Source organism: Sminthopsis crassicaudata, chromosome 3 (genome assembly GCF_048593235.1).
Source record: "Sminthopsis crassicaudata isolate SCR6 chromosome 3, ASM4859323v1, whole genome shotgun sequence".
NCBI lineage: Eukaryota > Metazoa > Chordata > Mammalia > Dasyuromorphia > Dasyuridae > Sminthopsis > Sminthopsis crassicaudata.
Window position 1 is genome coordinate 40,182,932 of NC_133619.1, and position 24,685 is coordinate 40,207,616.

The 24,685-nt window shown below is 44.8% G+C and overlaps 1 protein-coding gene across 1 annotated transcript in view; it reads right to left on the bottom strand.

Annotated features, from left to right (window-relative positions):
* The window catches only part of MCF2L2 (MCF.2 cell line derived transforming sequence-like 2), a 277,293-nt gene that overhangs the window by 44,173 nt on the left and 208,435 nt on the right, over positions 1-24,685 (bottom strand). The window contains 6 exon segments of the mRNA XM_074301954.1: positions 2,217-2,295; positions 2,583-2,675; positions 8,884-9,105; positions 13,905-14,030; positions 16,015-16,107; positions 18,381-18,473. Of these exon segments, the coding sequence (XP_074158055.1) occupies positions 2,217-2,295; positions 2,583-2,675; positions 8,884-9,105; positions 13,905-14,030; positions 16,015-16,107; positions 18,381-18,473 (706 nt within the window).

The window sequence follows — 24,685 nt, forward strand, 5'->3', positions numbered from 1 at the left end:
CCCAGGCAGCCAGCTCCTAACTCCCCACTGGCTATACTCTGTGAACTTCCTGCCTGGGTACCACCAATAAGCATTTTCCATCCATTCGCTTATTCTTTCATTCATTCTCACAAAAGCTCAGTCCACAGTCCTGGCAATTGATGAGGGGGCCCACCCTCCCAACCCCGGCAGAACCATTCAGTCAGGGCCATTACTGCCTCCTGGCCTCTGGGAGTTTGTCGCCTGAGTCGCTGGCCTGGAAAACAGTTCACCTAAGCAACTGATTGAGAGCAGTATCCAAAGGGAACCAGCCCAGCCCAGTTGGCGGCAGTTTGCAGGCCAGAAAGATGCCCAGAGATCTGCTTCCTCTGGAAGTCACTTCCATCCCCCCTCCAAGGGATGAGCAGCAGAGGCTGGCCCGGCCCTGCCGGGAGATTCCCAGCTGCCCCTTTTCCAGGGCTCTGCGCCATTCACGGGGCCAGAAAGGGAGGAAAGGGCTTCCTCACTCTGGTGGCCAGCCAGCCTGAGCAGGTTCATGTTCTCCATCCATCCGGGCCAGCTTGGACCTGGCCAAAAAATCCCTTAATGACAGATCTCAGGTAGAGATGGGGGAGAGGTCCAGGTCTTCCAGCCTTAGATAGCAGGCCTCCGGGGAGAATAAGGGCTGATGTCTACACGTGGTTCTGAGGTTTACAAAACACTTTACAGCCATGATCCCATGTTACAGATGAGGAAACTGAGGCTCAGAGCTCAAGTGATTTGCCATGGATCCTGTGGCTAAGTGTCACAGGTAGATATCAAAGCATTGAGCCATTCTCAACAAACAATAATCATGATAGCCAACAGTTATATCGCACTTTAGCTTAGTGCCTTTACAGCTGTTATTTGGTTCAATCCTTCTAGCAACCCAGGAAGGAGGCTGTCATCACTCCCATTTTACAGATTAGGAAACTGAGGCAGCTGATATAGGTGATATACCTCTCCCTCCACTGGAATGGTCAAGAAGTGCTACATTTCAGTTCCTGCTATAGCTCATTGGTAAATCCCTTTGTAAGAGCTCATTGGGGATAAATGACTAAGTGATATCCAAGCATTTATGGAGAGCCTACTGTTTGCCAAGTACTGTGCTAAGAACTGGGATATCTGGATAGATGTTAACTGGTCAACTCATGGGGGGAGGAGAATTCAGTGGATGGGGGGTTGTTCACAACACAGTCCCAGCCGTTTGAAGGTCACCTTCAAGGTCGCTGAGGGTAGCAGTAGCCTTATTTGGAGGATCCAATCTGCTAATTAGGAAGTGTTAAGTGTCTGAGACGAGATTTGAACTCAGGTCCTCCTGACTTCAGGGCTGGTGCTCTATTCTCTACACAAACTAGCTGCCCTGGAACATACTTTTCTACACAAAAGAAATTACCTTCGGGAAATTTAGAACACAAGGTTTTGCCATGGTCAGTGCTGAAAAATTACCTATGCATATGTTTTGTAAATAAAAAAGCTTTAATTAAAAGAGAGAGAGAGAGAGAGAGAGAGAGAGAGAGAGAGAGAGAGAGAGAGAGAGAGAGAGAGAGATTAACTTGTATATTTTCCTTGGAGCTAAGGCTGGTAAATGGAGCCAAGCCCTTGTTTCCCTCCGGCCAGGCAGATGCCACACTGAATCATCAGGTTTCAAACCCTTCTCTGGTTTTTTGTCTCTTTCTATTTTATGTTCGCTTTCACACATTTGCAGAAAGTGAAAGTGTGCTGGTCTCAGATGTATTTGAATTAAACACTGCCCATTGAGCCATCTCTTTACAATTGGCACCCAGAGATGGATGAGAAAGATTCAGTCTGATTTTGAGGGAAGGGCCCTGGGAGTCAGAAGGCCACGCTGATTATTATGCCCTGTAGAATGGAGCTAACCCCACTTTGGGCGCCTGCCTCCCAGGGTAGGAGAAGGCAAAGTGAGGAGTCATGAATTTTGCGCAGATGCCATGGGCACGGGCACAGACTGGTGCAAAGGGAAAAGCAGATCTGGCCCCCTTGGGACCACCTGAAGTCTTCAGCAAAAGCTGTAGGACCTCATGCCCTGGCTATGTGGGGATGTATGGTTAAACTCCACGCTCATGGAGGCCCCTTCTCCTTCAATATTCTGCTGGCTCCTAACTCTCCCGAGTGGAGGAGGGGAGGAGGGGAGGAGGAAGGTCTGTCAACAGGGGTTGGGTGGGGAGGAAGAGGTGAGTCAGTAAGGGCTCCCCTACCTCTACAAGCTTCCAGTTGTCCCGTTAAGACTTTCCGGATCTCAGAAACCCAAAGGTTTTTCAATTCTACTGAAGATGCCTGCAGGGAGAGAATCACAGAGAGAAACTCTATGGGCATCGGACCCAACCAGTGATGGACAGTGTTCTTGGGAGCTAGAGCTCTTCTGGGTGTCCAGGGCTACAGCGTCCCCTCCATCACTCAGCCCCCAAGCATTTATTAAGCGCCTGCTACATGCTGGGCAATTTGTCAATAAATCATAATTCGCCTGATTGACTGATGGAAGGTAAAAAGCCCCCGACAATCACGAGGTGGGCATCAGGGCGAGGGGGGGGAAGAGTTGTCCTGCAGCTAGACATGGGGCTCACCTGGATGATGTACACTTCTTCCCGACCATTATACCAAATTTCAAACTTCTTGTTGTCTCCTTTCACATTCTCTGTGATGCCGACCATGCTCATCTAGTGCAGAAAAGAAATACCTGGAATCACTTTTTCTATTTGCTGAGGTTGAATGACTGTGATCATCTCTCTGCCTTTCCTTCCCATGCCTTCCCATCTGTCTCTGTCTCGCTGTGCTTCTTATCTCTCCCTCTCCCTCCGCCCCCCTCTGTCTCTGTCTCTGTTTCTCTCTGTCTCTCTATCTCTGTCTCTCTCTGTGTCTCTGTTTCTGTCTCTGTCTCTGTCTCTCTCTGTCTGTCTCTCTCTGTCTCTGTCTGTCTCTGTCTCTCTGTCTCTGTCTCTGTCTCTCTCTGTCTCTGTCTCTGTCTCTGTCTCTGTCTCTGTCTCTGTCTCTCTCTCTGTCTCTCTCTGTCTCTGTCTCTGTGTGTTTCTGGTTGTCTCTGTTTCTGTCTTTCTGTCTCTCTCTTTGTCTCTCTGTCTCTCTCTCTGTCTATCTCCCTGTCTCTGTCTCTCTATGTTTCTCTGACTCTGTCTCTGTCTCTGTCTCTCTCTCTCTCTCTCTCTCTCTCTCTCTCTCTCTCTCTCTCTCTGTCTCTGTCTCTCTGTCTCTCTCTGTCTCTCTCTCTGTCTCTGTCTCTCTGTCTCTCTCTCTCTCTGTCTCTCTCTGTCTCTGTCTCTGTGTGTTTCTGGTTGTCTCTGTTTCTGTCCCTCTGTCTCTGTCTCTGTCTCTCTCTGTCTGTCTCTCTCTCTCTGTCTCTGTCTCTGTCTCTGTCTCTGTCTCTCTCTGTCTGTCTCTCTCTCTCTGTCTCTGTCTCTGTGTGTTTCTGGTTGTCTCTGTTTCTGTCTCTCTGTCTCTCTCTTTGTCTCTCTGTCTCTCTCTCTGTCTCTCTCTGTGTCTCTGTCTCTCTCTGTCTCTCTCTGTCTCTCTCTGTGTCTCTGTCTCTCTCTGTCTCTGTCTCTCTCTCTCTGTCTCTGTCTCTGTGTGTTTCTGGTTGTCTCTTTCTGTTTCTGTCTCTCTGTCTTTCTCTCTGTCTATCTCCCTGTCTCTGTCTCTCTATGTCTCTCTGACTCTTTCTCTCTCTGTTTTCGTCTCTGTGGAATAGATCTAAGCGAGACAGAGATGAACCTCACTCTCTCCTCCAGAGGCAGTAAAGTCCAGTAACAAGACAGAAGTCAGGATGCAGTGAGTGGCCTCGGCCTCTCTACATTAAGGTCTTTCCCAGATCTAGTTTGTTATTATGCTGTAAGAAACAAGAAACATGAAAACTCAAAGAAATACAAGAAAACATGAGGGAATTCCATGATGGGCCAAAACCAAAAAGAACATACACAGACTATAATTATTCAAATAACAACTGGCACAAAAACCAAGAAAATTGTACAGTAGAAAAATTATTTAGAAAGGGATGCGGAGACAAGTGATATGACTGTTATCTGATTAAAGCTATAGAATTTTTCTATATTAGCTGTACATAATAGTTATTTACAATTTTTTTTAATTCCTCTTCATGTATTTACATGTCTGAATTTATTGGTTACCAAAATTGCAATTATTGCTTTAATCTTTTTGCCCATATTTATATAAGCATTCCACTTTACACATATTTTTCCTATTGCATATTTTTAATGGATCTTGAACTTGCTCTTATATGTTCATTGTTTAACTTTGTCACTACCTTGCAAATGCCTTTCAGTGCTAGAGTCAGAGGCATAATGAATTATCAGAATAATCTATAAAGGAATCATTTTATACATTTATATGATCATGTTAGTCTAAAGGGAGATAAATGAAAATTATAAAAGCTATTATTATTCATAATTAATAATTATCTAATAAGACTATTCTCTCAAATCCAACAATAAGAACTCATATTTTGTTTGCTCAACAAACTCTTGGATGAGTGTTACCCATTTTAAAGCTCTCCAACAATGAAATTTCTGAATGAAAGGAGGAAGTAATTCATATTGCTTTAAGTTATCAGGTAAAAGAGGTGCCTGGAATATTTTTCTGCAAAACATTCCACTGGTATTCAGATACATTTCATATATCTTTCATAAATTAATAGTTTAAAAAATAATATATTCTTTTAAAAATTAATATATTTCCTTTTCCTTCATGCTCTTAAAATGCTGTGATTTTCTGTTGTTACAATATTTCAGACCATAGTTTTCATAATATCTGACTGTAATTTCTTTTCAGAGTTTGCTCAACATTCATCTATTCTGCAAAAGCCTTAACTAAGTTGTAATAAACCATTTTTGGAAAGTATTGCAATAGTCATTGGTCCTCTGGGCATATTTAAGAATATTTACATGTACGCTGTCATTGCCAACTCCAAGCAACCTGATGTCATTGCAGATGACTTTCAAGCTTCAATATGTCTGAGGAAATTCAATGCATCCAATGTGTTTCTTCATCAACATTTCATTTATTCCTTCTTAGGAGGATCACACACCCTTCCATATCAACTTTCTCAACTTTCCCAACTGCCTAAAATCAGGATAACTGATTTTATCATATTTGATTTGCCATGGAATTTCCATTCATAAAGATTACATGCAGGGTAAGAATTTTACATCAAAATGGCTATTTCTTTTCTTCTTTCTTTCTTTCTTTTCTTTTTCCTTCCTTCCTTCCTTCCTTCCTTCCTTCCTTCCTTCCTTCCTTCCTTCCTTCCTTCCTTCCTTCCTTCCTTCCTTCCTTCCTTCCTTCCTTCCTTCCTTCCTTCCTTCCTTCCTTCCTTCCTTCCTTCCTTCCTTTCTTTCTTTCTTTCTTTCTTTCTTTCTTTCTTTCTTTCTTTCTTTCTTTCTTTCTTTCTTTCTTTCTTTTCTTTCTTTCTTTCTTTCTTTCTTTCTTTCTTTCTTTCTTTCTTTCTTTCTTTCTTTCTTTCTTTCTTTCTTTCTTTCTTTCTTTCTTTCTTTCTTTCTTTCTTTCTTGGCAATTGGGGTTAAGTGACTTGTCCAGGGTCACTCAGCTAGGAAGTATTAAGTGTCTGAGGTCAAATTTGAACTCAGGTCCTTCTGACTTCAGGGCTGTGCCCTATCCACAGCACCAGCTAGCTGCCCCATATATAAAATTCTTAATGAAAAAATAATATATGTCTTCGAGTTCTAAGAATCTATATAGCAAACAAAGGCTGTAAGCTGAAGGAAGCAAAATTATCTTACAAATGGACAAAGTATGTCTTGATTAGAATCTTTCTTTTGCTGGAACCATGCATCTTCCTCTTTCTTTCCATCTGCCCAACTTCTGTGAGTGAACATTTGGAAATTGCTGGTGAACCCATTTCTTCCCCAGCTGTCACTTTTATCTGGGGACCCAGGGAGTAGACTCAATGAATTACCTCTTTCAAGCTTCTCCTTTAGGAGTGTATATTTGTGTGTGTGTGTGTGTGTGTGTGTGTGTGTGTGTGTGTGTGTGTGTGTGCATGTGTAGCTTGTAAAGACCTTCCAATGTATGATTTCACCTAAGCCCTATCTGATACTGATATGATTAATCTCCCATTTTACAGATGGAGAAACTGAGGCTCCAAGATGTTTAGAACCTACAGCCTTTAGGTGTAGGTTTTGAACCCAGGGCTTTGCTTATCTCAGCAAGGTTCCACTCTAGGCCATCTGCCTTTTCTCCAGAGTCACCTCGCACCCACAAGACTTGCTCAGTTCTTGGCTCATGGACAATCGGGGAGGCAAGGTTCAATTTCTTGTCTGAGGGGAGCCCCGGTGCAAAGGAGGGCTTAGGGAATAGCAGGAATTTAAAAAACTGACTTTGACTCTTTCTTCATACTAAGTGGAATAATAAGAAACCGGAGAAGTTCTTGTGAGGAACTAAAGAACTGACGAAAACGACTTTTCCCGAATATAGGCAAGGAGTGAATTTAAAATTGATTTAGGCGTATCTGGATAAATAGACCGTCCTAGGAGTCTGAACCCCCTGGTGGCTAAGCACCCATCATGCTGATGCAGGAGCAGGGGCTCAGTCTCTGAAACTGACCCTGCCTGGTCGGGGGATGGGCAGGGATGCCCACCAAGTTTAGCCCACCAAAGCTTGCATTCTTTCTAAGGAACTTCGACAGTGAATTCTCTTGGAGCTGGGAAAACTTGCTGTGATCAAGAAAACAAGCTCACCTGCCTGGAAGCCAGAGGGAGATCCTGGTGTCAGGAAAACCCGAGTTCAAATTCAGGCTCAGACGAGCGTTATATCAATGTTATTGGGGAAAACTTCTTAAGCCAAACAAGGGGGGGGGGCTTTGCAAGGGAGAGGTACACGCTAGAATTCAGGCAGCACCCTGGTTTCTAAGGCCTATTCAGTCAATTAGTCGATCCAAAAAGCGCTGATCAAGCGCTGGTTATGGGCAGCTAGTTGACGCCACAGGGCATGGGGCACCTGTGCTTCTGACGCCTTCTAGCTGTGTGCTCCTGGTCAGGTCATTCTACTCTGTGTGCCTCAGTCTCCTCATCTGTAAAAGAGAAGGGCTGAAATAGATGCTTCTGAGGTTCCTTTACGTGTCATCAGTGAGTTAATCTCTCTCCTTTTATAGATCAGGAAACAGAGACAAAGAGAGACAAAGAGAGACAAAGAGAGATCAAGAGAGACATAGACACACACACAGAGAGGGAGATGGAGGGAGACAGAGACAGAGACAGAGAGAGAGAGAGACAGAGACACATGGAGAGACACACACAGAGAGGGCGATGGAGAGACAGAGACAGAGACAGAGAGGGCGATGGAGAGACAGAGAGAGACAGAGACACATGGAGAGAAACACACAGAGAGGGCGATGGAGGGAGACAGAGACAGAGACAGAGAGAGACAGGGAGAGGTTTAGTGGTTTTCTCAGAGTCACGCAGGGAGTGAGTGAGAATCTGCCCCCTATCTCCCGCCTCCCCCAGGCTGGGCCAGGCTTCATCACCTGCCTCGGGAGGCACAAGTTCTGCTGGGCTCTGGGACATGGCCACAAAGTGCCATAAATCAGCAGCTTCCAGACCAGGGCTCCGGAGGGAAGGACGGAGGGACAGACTGACCCCTTCCCTGGGGAGCCTCTCACAGACCAGTCAGCAGCAGCGGTCCTCCCCCTCCCTGTCTGGGCTGGCCCTGGGCGGGTAGGTCTCTGCTCACTCCCTGGAGACACTTCCCTCCCTTGTGGCCAGTCCCTCCCTTTAGCTGCAGAAAAGAAGGCTGGACTCTTGTCACTTCAGACTTTTCCTAGCTCGGTGATCCCGAGCCTCAGTTTCCCCCATCTGCAAAATGGGGTTAATAACTACCGACTCTATCTCATGGGACTGTTGGGAGGAATACATCAGATATTATGATGTGGGATCTAGTGTGTGTGTGTAGATTTAATCTGAAGAGGTAATATCCATTATGCAGTGAAGTAGAGGTTTGAACTTGACTGAATATTCCTTAGAAACCAGGGTGCTGGGGCAGCTAGGTGGCGCAGTGGATAGAGCACCAGCCTTGAATTCAGGAGGACCCGAGTTCAAATGTGGTCTCAGACACTTAACACTTCCTGGCTGTGTGACCCTGGGCAAGTCACTTAACCCCAGTCTCAGGGAAAAAAAAAGAAAGAAAGAAACCAGGGTGCTGCCTGAATTCTAGCGTGTACCTCTCCCTTGCAAAGCCCCCCCCCCCCTTGTTTGGCTTAAGAAGTTTTCCCCAATAACAATAGTAACAATAGCGAACACTGATATAACGCTCGCTGTTGGCTGTGTGATCCTGAGCAAGTCAAGTAACTTTTCTGTTTTTTAGGCAACTCTCTAAGAGAGGAGGTGCTACTGCATTGGGAGAAGGACTTCCTTTGCTTGGGGGTGCCTTGTGTTATCCAGTTACTACCCCGGCCTCTAAAATAGCATGAAGAGGACGATGAGAACCCCCCTTCTCAAGGCCTCAGAAAAACCCCCAGAAGCCTGGAGACGAGCCCGTTGGAAGGACCCTGGAGAGCGCTCCCGGCCTGAGGCAGCCATGTCCCACTCCTCTCCAAGCCACACTCTGACCCCCTCTCCCTTCCGCCCCCCCCCCCCCCCCGTTCTTCAGCATTCTGTCTTATGTTCTGCTTTACACATGGCAATATTTTTTTTTACTATTTTGCTTTAAAATAAAAATAAAGTTTTTAAATTTAAAATAAATAAAGGGAAAAAAGAAAGTGCCTTTAAAAAAAAGCATCAGTTGGCTATTCCCAGTCTCAATGAAGACTTCACACCAATGGGAGAAGAGGCCACCCCGGTGCCTCGCCCTCCCAGCCTGATGTCCTTCCGAGGGGACCGCTCTTACCTTGAGAGAATGTTTAAAGCTGTAGGAGGGAGACTTCTCGTGGCCGTCGGCCGTGTCCTCTCGCTTCTTGCAGAAGAGCAGGATCTTGGCGTAGAGGAAGAGGTGCCGTTGCATGGGCTTGAACCTGGCCAGGTCTTTGACCTTGTTGTGTCCCTTCTTGTGGTCGGTCCAGACGCTGAAGGAGCCCTGCATCAGCAGCTTGCCCAGCTCGTGCAGGTCTCCCTGGGGACACACAGAGGCACAAGGAGAAGTAAGCAGATGTCCGCCAGGGAGAGGAAATCCTCCCGGGATCGGAGATCCCACCGTCATCATTTTGGAGCTGGAAGGGACCTAAGGGGTCATATCTTTTTTTTTTTCCAAAATAAACAACCAAAAAACAAAACAAAACAAAACAAAAAAATGAAACATGGATGTCTTTAGATACTTTCTACTCCAATCCTGCCTGAAACCCTGCCTCAGCTGTTTGATTTTCACTTATTGTTGTTCATATCAATCTTTCCAGATTTCTGGTCTCCTAAACTGTGGCACGAGAACTAAACTCAACAATGTAGATGTGGGTGATCTAAAACACAAAGACATATAATCTGGGCTAATTAATATGGGTGATCCAGAACACAAAGACACACGCTCTGGGTGATCTAGAACACAGAGCCACATTGTTCAAGTGATCTAGAATGCAAAGACTTGCAATCTGGGAAGGCAATCAGGATGATGTTGAATACAAGGATATGTCATTTGGGATCATCTAGACCATAGTCACATAGCTCAGTTAATCTAAAGACACACAATCTGGGTGACCTAGAACACAAAGTTGCCTAGCTCAGGTGATCTAGAACACACAGACATGTAATCTGGGCAATCTAGAATGTCCAAAGATGTGCAATCCAGGAAGGCAATCACGATGATCTAAAACACATAAACCGGGTGACACAAAGACATGTAATGCAGGCTAGTTAATTGAGGCAATCTGGAACACAAACCACACCTCTCAGGTAATCGAGAACACAAAGACATGATCTGGGACAGGATACATAGTCCAATATAGTTAAGTTTCTGGATCCTCTCTCTGGGGGGGGGGGGGACTCTTTTCTAAATTCTTTTCTAGCAGCTCAATTCAGAAAATATTCTTTTCTAGATTCTTTTCTGAATTCTTTTCTGGATCCTCTCTCTAGAAAAAACTTTTTAGAGGCTCAATCCAGAAAACATTCTTTTCCAAACTAATTTCCAACCCTCAATCTTTTCCAAATTATTTTCTGGATCCTCTCTCTAGAAAAAGTCTTTTCTACAGTCTCAATCCAGAATAAAATTATTTTCTTTTTTTTTTTTTTTATTATATATATATATATATATTTTATAATATTATCCCTTGTATTCATTTTTCCAATTTACCCCCCCTCCCTCTATTCCCTCCCCCCGACGACAGGCAATACCATATATTTTACATGTGTTACAATATAGTCTAGGTACAATACATGTGTGCGAATATCACTTTCTTGTTGCACAATAAACATTAGAATCCGAAGGTACATGCAACCTGGGCAGACAGATATTAGTGCTAACAATTTTCATTCTAAAATTATTTTCTTAATTCTTTTCTGAACCATCTCTCCAGAAAAAAAAAAAAAAAAACCTTGTTTCTAGATTATTATCTGAACCCTTAATCCAGAAAACATTATTTTTCTAGATTCTTCTCTAGAGCCTCAATCCAAAAATCATTCTTTGCTAGATTCTTTTCTGGACCCTCAATCTTTCCTAAATTTTTTTTTCTAGATTTTTCTAGATTCTGCTCTGGATCATCTCTCTAGAAAACAGTTTTCAAAATTATTTTCTGGACCCTCAATCCAGAAAACATTTTTCCTAGATCCTCAATCTTTTCTAGATCCTTTTCTAGAGCCTCAGTTCAGAAAACATTATTTTTTTTTAGATTCTTTTCTGGATCCTCAATATTTTCTAGCCTCTTTTCTGGAGCCTCAATCCAGAAAACATTCCTTTTTAGAGTCTTTTCTGTATCTTCAATATTTTCTAGATTATTTTTCTGTATCATCTCTCTAGAAAAATCTAGAGCCACAATCCAGAAAAACATTCTCTTCTAGATCCTTTTCTAGAGCCTCAATTTAGAAAAAAACATTCTTTTCTAGATTCTTTTCTGGAGCCTCAATTTTCCTAGACCCTTTTCTAGATTATTTTCTGGATCATCTCTCTAGAAAAACATTTTTCTAAATTCCTTTTAGAGCCTCAATCCAGTAAAACTTTCTTTCCTAGATTCTTTTTCTGGACCCTCAATCTTTTCTGGATTCTTTTCTAGAGCCTCAATCCAAAGAACATTCTTTTCTAGATTCTTTTCTGGACCCTTGATCTTTTCTAGATTCTTTCTAAATTATTTTCTGAATCATCTCTCTAGAAAACTTCTTTTCTAGATTATTTTCTGCATCCTCAATCTTTTCTAGATTTTTTATGGATCTCTCTCTAGGGAAAAAAAAAAAAACCTTTCTAGATTATGGATCTCTCTCTCGAAAGAAAAAAAAAATGGAGGGACATATACAGTAATTATAACCATGAATGTGAATGAAAGCAAGTAACAGAATGGATTAGAGATCCAGATCCAACAACAAACTTGAACTAGAAAGACACACACAGAGTTAAAATAAAGGGCTGCAGAAGAATCTATTATGTTTCAGATGGAAGTTACAAAGGTAGGTTTGACCATCATGATCTCAAAGTAGAAATAGATTTAAATTAAAGATAATTAGAGAAGCTATATTTTTATAAAAGTTACCATAGACAATGAAGTAATAATTGAATTTTTTAATAACAAGTTCCTCTGGGAAAAAAGGTGTCATTTCTCAAATATATAAGGAACAGAGTGAAATTTATAAAAATAAGAGCTAATTTCCAATTGATAATTTAGCAAACAATATATATGGCAGCTTTCAGAAGAATAAATCATATATATATAGTCATGAAAAAATGGACTACATCATTATTGATTAGATTAATGAAAACTAAAACAACTTTAAGGTACTACCTCGTATCTATCAGAAATGATTAACATTGAAGAGGATGAAGGAAAATAAATATATTAATAAAGTGTTGATGGTGCTGTGAATTGTTCAACAATTTCAAAGAAGAATCTAGATCACAAAGACAGAGGGTCCAGGGAGCCTTGTGATCTAGAACCAAAGACAAAGGAAATGGTTGGTCTAGACCTCAAATACAGAGAAAGTTTCTGATCTGGAACACAAAGACAAGGAATGCAGGGAAGGGCCTGAGGTAATCTAGAATCAGACAGGGAAACGGCTAATGTAGACCACAAAGACTGGGAGCTGGGTGACATAGAACACAAATACAGGGAGCAGAGGGCATAGTTTGGGGTGATCTAGAATGCAGAACCAGAGAGCCAGTGTGCTCTTGAACCAAAGTTTTGGTTGGTCTAGAATGCAGAGAGAGATTGCATGTCCTGGGATCACATGTCTTTGCATTCTAGATAGATCACCCAGATTACATGTCCCAGGTTACATTTTTGCTTCTGGGTTGCCCAGATTACATATTTTTACATTCTAGATCTACATTATCTGTCCTGGATTGCCTATCTTGGATTACATGCCTTTGTGTTGCAGATTGTGTGGTTTGTGTTCTAGAACATCCGAACTGTGAGATTATCTATCCCAAATTATGTGTCTTTGTGTTCTAGTTCACCTGGATCATATGCCTTTGTGTTCTAGATCACCCAGATCAATATTTGTGTTCTAGATCTCCCTGAATGAGTTGACTTTTGTTCTAGATTGCCCAGATTAGCTACCCTGGGCTGCTTGTCCTTGTGTTCTAGATCACCCAGGTGGTGCTTATTTAAGTTCTAGATCACCTGGATGAATGGTCTTTGTGTTCTAGATTGCCATATTAGCTATCCTGGATTACGTGTCTTTGTTTATAATAATGATCGTTCCTTTCTTCTCCCTGAAAGGACTCACATTGTCAACATCATGTTACAACATAAAATTGTGTTTGCCATAGGAGTCTAGAGTCGCAGACTGAGAGTTGGAAGAGACCTTAGAGACTATCAAATCCAACCTCCTCACTTAGCAGGCAGTCAGTCAACATCTTCCTAGGAGGAAAAAGCAAAGCAATCAAGTTTTCAGGGTGGGAACGAGCTAATAATAATTAGTACAATCATTCAAAGATAATTATTAAACCAGGAAAATTAGAGCACCCAGTGTGTATCAGACACTAAGTCACTACTGCGAGTTGGTAACTGATTACAGTCAGTTCAAAGTTTCAAAACTGAATCAAGGGAAAGACTGATAGCATTCATACCAACTAATCAAACAACCGACCAACACCTTCTGGCACATTCTAGACTATTTGTTACAGATATCGTTGGCTTCTCGGAAAAGCACTATGAGCTACAGAGATCTGCTGATGGGCTGTTTCTGCTCTCAAAATTCCCTCTGCTTGTGAAATAGAGCCATCAGTGACTCTAGATGGGGAACGACTCTCCTCCCACAGAACTATGTATACCAGGTTCTACATTCTCTTAAGCCACCAAAAGACGGAGAAATAACTCACTGCTCCTCCTCTCCTGGGGTTCATATAAATTGTGTGAGATCAGAGTCCAAGGAAGGACTTGTTTTAGAAAGCTAATTTCCATTGATTAATAAATAATTCTTTTCCAGCAAGAAGAAAATTGGGATTTTTCATTCTTCTCATCGCTCCTCTCACCCAAAACCACTTGAGAGATCCTGTAAGTCTTCAAGTCAGGCCCCAGCACCTTTACCCTACCCAAATGAATTCTGATCCGATATTTCTGGTCTATCCAGATGAAAACATCTCTGGCCCTGAGGGAAAGCAAGACACCAGGAAATGCCCTAAAGGGATATATATGTTCTTGCTCCCCACTCCCAGAAAAAGAATTTTTCTGCAATTCTTTGTTTCCTTCGTGCCTTCCCTGACCTCTCCCCTCCTCCTTTCTGACTGGCCTTGAGGATCGGATGCCTGTTCTCCCGTCCCTCGAGGTCCAGACCTACCTCGTAGCCAGTGATGGCGATCTGATGCATGGAGTCATTAACCGACTTGATGATGTCCAGGACGGTGGCCAGGGCTTCTTCCAGCTCCGCGGTGTCTTCTGAATTCTTGCTACACTTTAGCATCTCCTGTGGGAACCAAAGGATCATACGGGGAGTCAAAAGGACCAAGATCGTCCCGACGTACAGTGAAAATGGCCCCGGATCCTGGACAAAACACTGACAAAGAACACCACTAGTGGGACGCAGAAGGCGGGTCAGCGTTTATCTTTTGAGTTAGCCCTGAAACTGACTTCTCTGTTATTTGGTGCGATTGATGAGACCCTCAAGCAAAATAGTTCCAATTAATAGGGAAGACATGGATATGAGAAAAACCTGTAAGACCAAGAGCCCAGACTTTTAAAATATAACCCCCCCAAATCTTTTAAAACAACCTTTTCCTTCTTCAGAGATACAAGGCAAGAAACTTTTATCCTGGGATTTTCATTGCTCTGGGAATAGTTAAAAGCAGATAGGACTCAGAGCCATGGATTCTGAGCCAGAAGAGACTTCAGGAGGGCAGTTAGTCCAATCCTCAATCCCCTAATTTTACAGGTGAGGAAAGTGAGGGCCCCAGAGATGGAGTGACATTCCCAGTTATGCAAGAAATAAAAGGCTTGAGTAACCAATCTGGAAGGAAAGACTCTGGGTTTCTGGCCAAAACCACAACAACTATTTATGCCTATTCTGAGGCAATCTGTAGTTGTTTATATTCCCTTCTTGGAATTCAACTCTGACAGAGAGGTGGCTCCAAGGCCAGCAAGAAAATCAGATTTGGGTGAGGGAGGGCTGGTAAAAGCACTAGCCTGAGGCAATCAGGGCTGAAATAAAGGGAGGGAAGAAAGAAGGAAGGAAGGAAGGAAGGAAGGAAGGAAGGAAGGAAGGAAGGAAGGAAGGAAGGAAGGAAGGAAGGAAGGAAGGAAGGAAGGAAGGAAGGAAGGAAGGAAGGAAGGAAGGAAGGAAGGAAGGAAGGAAGGAAGGAAGGAAGGAAGGAAGGAAGGAAGGAAGGAAGGGAAGGAAGGAAGGAAGGAAGGGAAGGAAGGAAGGAAGGAAGGAAGGAAGGAAGGAAGGAAGGAAGGAAGGGAGGGAGGGAGGGAGGGAGGGAGGGAGGGAGGGAGGGAAGAAGGGAGGGAAGAAGGGAGGGAGGGAGGAAAGAAGCTCTGTGGCTTGGTCCTCAGTGGGGCAGCTTCTTCTCAGAGGTTGTTGCTTGTTCTTTGTTCTCCAAGAGGACCATGACATCAGGGATGTGACACAAGAGAGCTGGACTTAGGTGAGGGAGGTCTGGGCAGGGCCACCTGCCTCCTTTCTCCGCCAGAGCCGTCTGGATCCAACGGCCTGATAGAGATCAGGAGGACCAGTGGGACCCTTGGCTTTTTGAAACTAAAGGTCCTTCCCAGGTGTTGGTTTGAGGTGGCGGCCCCTTCAGTGACGAAGGCTGGATAAGAATTCACTTGCATGGCGTCCCGGATGTCCTGGTCATCTCCACAATAAAAGGCACGGCCACAACTCAAACCAAGGCTTGTCATTCCAAGTTTCTTGCTACCTGCCCACGTACTCTAAGCCTCAGACAATCCCTTAGACTTTCCCCCTAAGTCACAGGTTGATTTGTGTTGATGACAAAGTTCCCAAACAAGGAGTTTCCCATGCTAAAATATCATGGATCCTTGGCATTCACATACAGGGTGTCTCAAAGGTCCTAAGTCATTTTTAAATAGCTTAAAACTAGGTCCAGTTTAAACAACATCCAGCTTTAAGCTGTTTAAAACAACACTAAGACTTCAGGGACATCTGCATGTTTCCATTGTAATGCCCATTGAGCTAAAATTCATTCAGCTCTTATTTGCCAAAAAATGGTCATTTCTGGGCATTCTGATGCTTTATGGAAAGAGTGGGAGAGCAATCCACAAAACGAGAGAGTTGGACTAATCAGGTGATCTCTAGGTTCTTCTCGTTTAAATCCCATGATCCTATGAATATTTGGAACCTGGGCCGCCCAGGGAAATCCCTGACATATGGTGACCATCTACATGCTCCATTTTCCAAAAGTACAAACGAGCGGCTTCATTTCCTTTACCTTTAACAGCAGCTGGTACTTGGTGATTCTCTGGACTGGTTTTAAGAGGTAAGCATCCAGGGAGAGTTTGTGGTCCAACTTGCGCTGACATTCCTAGGAAGCAAGAGAATTTTACTTTCTCCTGAAAAGAGCAGAGGCCTGGTGGGAGAATTTACCCCTTCTCCTGTGGGCTGGATTCTGGTGGAAACCACAGAGCTGACAGTGGGTCCTTTCCCTTGCTCAGAACAGGTTTCAAGGCATCCTCCCATCACCAAGGGAAAGCTGATTTTGTTCCCTAACTACATCCGCTCCTCCAGAGCTGGAAAAGTAAGGCTGAAACAATGTCTGAGAGCCTAAAGTCCAATCTATTTCCACCTCTCTTCTCCAGACAACAGCAGACTCTTTTGGCCCCAGGACCAACGTCCTCTGAGTGGATGACAAATTCTGGTGATTATTACATGGAGATGGTGGTGATACACACCATGGAGGAGTGGATGGAGAAGTAGCCTTGAAACCAGTAAGACAGTTAAAATTTGACCTTTGAGACACACTGGTTATTCTGCTGGACAAGTCGCTTAGACTCTGGATGGACAAAAAAGGCAAGTTTATTTTTCATCTCTGCTATTAAGAGATTATCATCATCATCTACTATCTCTACATGTTGTCTGAAGAACAAAACAGACTAGATAGCTTTAATCAAATACCTCATTTTGGCCCTAGCACCAAACTCCTGTGGGTGGATGAAAAGATCTAATGATGATGCTGCTGAAGATGACAATACAGGCAGTGTGAAGATAGAGAGCGGATCTCAGAAACAGCAAGTAATACCTCTGGTTTCTATTGGCTCTGTGACCCCGAAGAAGTCACCGAATGCTTAATATTCCAGGAAACTTCCTAAGTCTATTTAAGTGCAGAACTGGTGATGATCTCCTCCTCCTTATACCTATAAAGTCTTAAGTTTGGGCCAGACAAATGACTTTTATGTCTTTTTTTTTTTTTGGGGGGGTAAATTTATATGGCATTTTGCAATGCTTCCTTTTCTCCCTCCTCCCTTCTCTCTTTCCTCCCTTCCTCTTTCTTCTTCCTTCTGTCCTCCCTCCCTTCCTCCCTCCCTTTCCTTTTTCCTTTTTCTTTCTTTTTCTTCCTCCCTTTCTGTATTCCTGGTTCTGCATGTTTCTCTCAAGCATCAGTCCATGTCACTCTTTCAGGCCTTTCTAAAACCAGCTTGTTCATCATTTTTATAGAACAATAACATTCCATTATCTTCATGAACCATGACTTGTTTAGTCATTCCCCGGCTGACGGGCAGCTACTCATTTTCCAATTCTTTGTTCCCGCAAAAGAGCTGCTACAAATATATTTGCACATGTGGGTTCTTTTTCCTCCTTTAAGATTTCCTTGGGATATAGACCCAGTAATGGCACTGCTGGTCAAAGGGTATGTACAGAACGAGGATGTATGCTGATGGAAGTGGATATCTTCAACATAGAGAAGATCTAATCCAATTCCAATTGATTTATGATGGACAGAATCAGCTACATCCAGAAAAGGAACACTGGGAAATGAGTGTAAACTGTTATTTTTACCTTCTGAATCCAATTCTTCCTGTGCAACAAAAAATTCGGTTCTACACACATATATTGTATCTAGAATATACTGTAATATATTTACCATATATAAGACTGCTTGCCATCTGGGGGAGGGGGTTGGGGGAGGAAGGGAAAAAATCTGAATAGAAGTAAGTGCAAGGGATAATGTTGTAAAAAATTACCCATGCATATGTACTGTCAAAAAATGTTATAATTATAAAATAAAATAAAAAAATAAACTAGAAAAAAAAAGGGTATGCACAGAGTTATAGCCCTTTGGGCAGAGTTCCAGATTGTTCTCCAGAATGGTTGGGTCAGTTCACAACTCCACCAACTATGTATTAGTGTCCGTTTTCCCGCTTCTCCTCCCACGTTTATCATTGGTCTTTTCCTGTCTTAGCCAATCTGAGAGGTGTGAGAGGATAGCTCAGAGTTGTTTTAATTTGCATTTCTCTAATCAATAGTGATTTAGAGCATTTTTTCCCCATATAACTATGGATAGTTTTAATTTCATCATCTGATAATTGTCTGTTCATAGCCTTTGACCATTTATTAATCAAAGTCTCTGTCTTTCTCCCATTTCATGTAAGTCTCACAACACCCTCGGGAGGTAGATGGCTCAGAGGAAACAGACTCGGGTGAGACGCCTTGCCCAGGGTCACAGACTGGTAGCTATTGGCAGACAGATTCGAACCCAGGGCCCTTGGGACTTGGAGTCAAGAGCTTGCCCCTGGGCTCTGGAATAAGAAGGAAGGTTGTGGCTTTTTCAAGCTCTCGGTGACCCTTATTGAGCTCTACCTGGAAGAAGATGCTGTCCCCACATTGTCTCCACAGCGTTTCAGACCGCGGCTTGTTTTGACAGTATTTTTCATAGACCTGAAGATCCTCTTTCTGAAAAGGAGGAAAAAACAAAGGAACAAAAAGAATTGAGTAAACATATTCCTGAAAGTAGAGAGTTGGAAAGTAGGATCAATCAACAAATATTTATCATCTACTGTGTACCACATGCCGTGTTAGCACTAGGGAGACAAAGGCCCACAAAATAATGGAACCATCCATACTCTCAAGGTCTGTAGGTTCTGAGAAATTGGTGTCAAACTCAAATAGAAATAAATGGGAGCCACTCAACCGTGTACCGGATCTCTGCAGGGTCATGTTGACTTAGAAAACCACATAATAAAATTGACTTATGTTTTATTGCATTTTTATTTACTCGGTTAAATATTTCTCAACTTTTTAACCTGGTTTGGGGCCTCAGGATGCAAGCATCTCGAAGTCCTGGCTGACACTTAGGTTCTAAGCAATGTTGTTAATTCCAAGCTGTTTTTTTTTATCCATCTGTCTGGAAGTATGGGGGGAAATATGAAAAACACCAGACTTTCAAGATCTTTATACATTCTGGATTTCTTTACCCAAGAAAATTCCTCTCCCCTCATTCTTTCCCAGCATGTAGGTTCTGGCCAGTAAGTTCATCCTCTGTGACTGAGGCTCCTGCTTCTCCAGTTGTTAATTATCCTTTTCTCCATATCTGGGACCATCAACAGACAGTTATTTGGCCTTTCCTAACTCAACCACAAGCAAAAAGCAACTTCCTCCTCCTCATCTCCTCCTCTTCTCCCTTTCTTTCTCTCACTCTCTGTCTCTCTCTCTCTCTTTCTCTCTTTCCTCCCTCTCTGTCTGTCTCTCTGTCCTCCCTCTCTCTCTCTCTCTCTGTCTCTCTCTCTCTCTCTCTCTCTCTCTCTCTCTCTCTCTCTCTCTCTCTCTCTCTCTCTCTCTCTCTCTCTCTCTCTCTCTCTCTCTCTCTCTTTCCTCCTCTCTCTGTCCTCTCTCTATCTCTCTCTGTCTCTTTCTCTCTCCCTTTTCTCCCTCTGTCTCTCACTGTCTCTGTCTCTTTTTCTGTCTCTTTTTTCCTCCCTCCCTCTGTTTCTGTCTCTTCCATTGTCTCCCTTTCCTCCCTCCGTGTCTATCTCTCTCTCTCTTTTTCCTCCCCCTTCCCTTTGTCTCTGTCACTCACTATCTCTGTCTCTATCTTTATCTGTCTCTCTTTCCTCTTTTCTCCCTCTGTCTCTTTCATTGTCTCTGCCTCTGTCTCTGTAACTCGGGAGTTAGAATTCGCCTCCCTGTATTCCTGTTCCTAGATCTGTCCCAGGGCCAAGCAAAGCAAGCCTAAACCCTGTTTCACACAACAACCCTTCAACTGTGAAGACTGTTATCCGGCGGAGAGCTTCAGCAGAGATAGGCCTTGTGCCGGAGACAGGGAGGGTTGCTGCTCAGTCATCTCTGCCCCATTTGGGGTTTTCTGGGTGGAGATACTGGAGGGGCTGGTCCTTTCCTTCTCCAGCTCATTTTACAGATGAGGACACTGAGGCAGCCAGCGTGAAATGACTTGCCCAGGCTCACACAGCCAGGAAGAGTCTAAGACTGGATTTGAATCCATGAAGACCAATCTTGCCGACTCCAGGAGCTCCATCCACTGTCCCACCTGCCCTGGGTCAGAGTTCCTGAGTTCTGATTCCATGACCAGTATTCACTACCTGTGGGCCCTGAACAAGTGACTTGGTTATGTTATACCTCAGTTTTCTTATCTGCAAAGGGAAGGGACTGAACCAGACGGCCTCCGAATCACTGGGTCCCTGAAAACCCTTGTGGTGTCCTAGCAGGCCGTGTCTGAACCTGAACCCAGGGAGCCGCAGAGCTAGAAAGTGTGGGACCTGAGCCCGGTGTTCCTGATTTCAGGTTAGGGCACCTGGGGCGGGGCACGGGAGCAGATTCTCACCCTGTGGGCTCTGTGAGACCGGTGTCTGGTCTAAGCTAAGGGACAAAGGCTTCGTCATTCTGAGGAGACCCTGCCCGGGAAGGACAGATGGGGAAGAAAAGGTATCACGGTGGGTACAACAGTCTAACAACAGAGGGCAGCGGGCCCTCCTTCCAAGAGTCTGGTCCTTCCACCTGTAAGGAGGTGGGCATCAGGGTTAAGTGATGTATCCAGGATCTAAGGTCAGACTTTAACAAGTTTAATTAATGAGTCTAGGGTCAGGTCCTCCTGACTCCAGACCCAGCACTCTATGCCCACTTAATGCCCCTACGTGGCACAAATTATGCGCCTTGGAACTTTGGGTCTGGGGAGGGAAAAAAGGATGAGAGGGCTCCGCTTCTTGGCTATTTCAGCAATCCCAAGCACGAGGGTCAGCACAGGCGGCCTTCCACGCCTTCTGTCACATGTGGAAGAGTTATTTTAATTTTGTTTAAGGACGGCCTGGAGCTCAGATGGAGATTCCTCCAGAGGCACCAGAGTGCAGAGGGACTAAGTGACAGTACCTGGAAAGCACTGGATCGGGAGCCAGGAAAATCCAAGGTCAAATCCAACCTTAGATGCTCATTAGCTGTGTGGTTGTGGACAAGCCATCTGACCCTCATGGAAACCTTGGAAACCCAACTCTATAAAAGGCCCAATGAACAGAGAAATCCTGCCTGGCCCCGTGCCCGCTGTCATGTTCTTCATAGTTCAACTGAAAGCTAAAAAAATGATCTATAGAATAAAAATAGGAAACAGAGCAGTTACAGGCAGGAAACTCAGCCTCCTCAGGTTTCCTTAGAAGCACTGACTAATGGCCGGTGGCTGCTCTGCCATTGCCTTCAGCTGTGGGACTCAGGGAATGCCCCTGCCCTCTCTCTCCATTAGTTCCCCCATTTTAAAAAGGGGATACTCATCAATTGGAGAATGGCTGAATAAGGTATGGGTATGAAGGTAGTGAAATATTATTGCTCTGTAAGAAATAAGCAGCAGGACGATTTCAGAAAACCTGGAGAGACTTAGGGGAACTGATGCTGAGGGAAGTGAGAAGAGAACATTATACACAGTATTACAGCCGGCAACAACAAGATTATGGGATGATCAACCGGGCTGGACTCGGCTGTTTTCAACAATGGGATGATTCAAGGCAATTCCAACAGATGTGGGAGGGAAAGTGCCACATGCAGAGAGAGAAGTATCGAGACTGAATACGGATCAAAGCGTTGGGTTTTCGTCTTTTTGTTGTTTCCTTGTTTGTTTTGTATTTTTTCTCATTTTTTTTACCTTTTGAATTGATTTTTCTTGCGCAGGATGACAAATATGTTTAGAAGAAATGCACACGGTTAACCTATATTATATTTCTTGCTGTCTATGGGGAGAGGGGAAAGAGGGAGAAAACAATGGAACACAAGAACTTGCAAAGGTGAATGTTGAAAACTATCCTTGCATATATTTGGTAAAATAAAAAGCTTTAAAAAATAAAAGTGAGGGCATTGATGGATGATCTTTAAGGTCCCTTCTGACCTTTACACTCTAGACTCTTTAAACACGGCAGCCAATGGGGCATCAGAGACAGGAAGATGGCTACATGGAGAGTTCTCCAACCATGCTTCATGTCACAGTTGCTCAGTACCCCTCCTTACCACCTAGAGAAGGGGCTCTAGGTTTTCTCAGCTCACAGAGGAAGACATTTAACATTGGCAGAATCTGGGCACCAATGGGCGCCAGCTGCTGCAGAGAACAGAGTGCTGACTGGCGTAAGAAGCCCCTTCCTCCTGAGTTCCAATGTGGTCTCGACTCTGCACTGGCTGTGTGACCTACCATCCGGACGGAGCTGGAGGAGGAAGTGGCAACCCTTCTGTTGTCTGCCGAGAACCCCCAAACAGAGCCTCACACGCCGGAACCACACCGGGCCTGCCTCCCGGTGCCGTGGCTCCAGCCTGGCTCCCCCCTCCGTTAGAGTATTTGCATTTGTTCTCCCACTGCCCAGACCACTGATTTAGGATTTGCATGTGAGTATCTTTTCTGCAGACTGGTTATTTTTGTGCTCCCACAATAGCTGTCTCCTCCCCACTCAGAGGGCTGCTCCCAGAAGCGTTTGGTTTCCTGCACATTGTCCTTCCCGGGACTGGGAGCCCTGACTTCTGCTTTTTGGGAGGGGGCATAGAAGACGCCAGGGAGGCTTTGCCCGTTGTTTGCCACTACACCTGCACAGGAGCTACAGTTTCTCCCTGAGTGGGATGCCATTCAGACTGGTCGGTCTGGAACATGCCAGACTTTCCCAGGATAACTGCGTTGGGAGAAGCTAAGTCCAGAGGTTGGCCCAGAAGGGACCACGGACAAGCTGATTAGCCACTCTCAGCCTCAGTTTCCTGAGGTGCACAACGGCCTCTCCAGGTGTCTCACATCTGGGAAGTGGGACACTGCTCCTAACGCGTGGTGATGGACACGATAATGCTTGGCACACAGTAGGCAGCTCATAAGTGCTCGACGATGGCTCATTGACTCAGCTGTATTTGAGTTGGGAGAGTGTGGAAGCCCTGGCTTCTCGGACATTTGCTGCATCAGCCATCAGAGAACGGCAGAATCTGAGCTGGAGGGGAACTCGAAGGCCAAAGGTTCAGAGAGCAGAACTTCAGGGGGAACTCTGGGCTGCCAAGGGAAGTGCCCTCCACTTCCCCTGTCACTGCCCCTGCCAGCCTCCCCTTCTCCCCTCCGCCCGGGGCTGCCGACTGGGACGGACCCACTTCCCCATCTAGACCTCAGCTTCCTCCTCCTAAGGGCAGCAAGAACCAGATGAAACGCAATTGGGAAATGTTTAACAAAATAAATACTGCAATACAACCGGGCAGAGTAACGGGACTTTATAATGTGCTAAGTCAGGGTGGCCGGGCAGGGAGCGACTCCTAGGGGAGTCTGAGGGACTGCTGGGTCCCCAGCCCCAGATGAGGGTCCAGTGACCTCACACCGGCTCTGAGTCATGAGACGTGTCCCTGCATTAGTGGGGGGCCTCACCCATGGATGGAATTTAGGAGCTCAAAGAATCTCAACGGGCGAGAACACGGGCCCCAGAAAATAAAATGGAACAGGTCATTGAGGAGGATGAGTCTCATACTTATTAGGTGACTCCACTTGTGCACATGCACAACAGGAAGCTGGAGAGCAGCCCTTCGGAGCAGAGATCTGGGGCTGCATGTGGATTGTGGCTCAGTAGGAGCCAGTGACCCGGCATGGAAACCCCCAAAAGGCAGCAGCAGCTGCATAAAGGAGACCCAGGCCCGGCCCTGGGGAGAGGGCAGAATATGGCTCCCGTGGGCAAGCTCTCTCGTGCTGGGTTCCTATCTGAGAGCTGAATAACTTTAGGAAGGATATGGTCATCTGGAACATGTCCAGGGGAAGGGGGTCAGGATGGCAAGAGAGCACCCAGAGGCCACTTGGGCCATTCCCCAAGGAATGGGGACAAGAGACCATTTAGGGGCAGGCCTTGGAGTTCTCCCCTTGGAGGCTTCCCCCCAAACAGCCAGAGCCGGGCTCCCAGCACCGCCCTCCCCCCGCAGGACCAGTCTTTCCTCAGAGGCAGAAGGGGGGGAGCTGGAACTGCTGGGCCGGCCCGGGCCGGCACTCCCGGGTCCCATACTCAGCACCTTCAGCGTCCCAGGGAGGCCGGTCCTGGCCGCCTCCCAAGGCAGGGAGGGCAGCGTCGCTCTGTTAAACTGGACAGAATAAACACATCCCAAGTGTTTTCTCAAGTTTTTCCTCCTTCCTTTTACACACCAGCCCCTCCCTTTTCCATTTCCCATCTGTGTGCATTCGCAAGGGAAGCAGTACCGGAGAGTGTATTCCTATATATGTATTATATACATGTATGTGTATGTTCGTATATGCATATATGTATGTGTATATATACACACACACACACAATTCTCCCTCCTCTAACAGAGTCTGCTTTGTTGTCTCTGCTTTTTAAAAGCTCTGTTGCAAACATTGTTCCCAGCACTCCTTTCTTTTCAGTCCCTTCTTCCTTCCCCTTTATCTCTGAAGAGGCTATCAGAGACCCAGTACTGTTATAAGGCCAGCAGGCCCGTCCTCCTCAGATGCTCCTGGAGTTAATGTGGATCTACCCGTTTCAGGAAAACTAACAGTCGTGGCTGTAGCTCCCAGTTGGGATAATCCACAACATTTAGGCAGGAGTTTGCCTTTCTGCTCCCATTCCAGTTTGTATTTCTCCCTAGATAAGCCCTGGTCTTTTTTTAGTTAAAACAAAAATTCAGGCTCTAGAAAGTATGCAGATAAGGGCTTGAATGGGGTG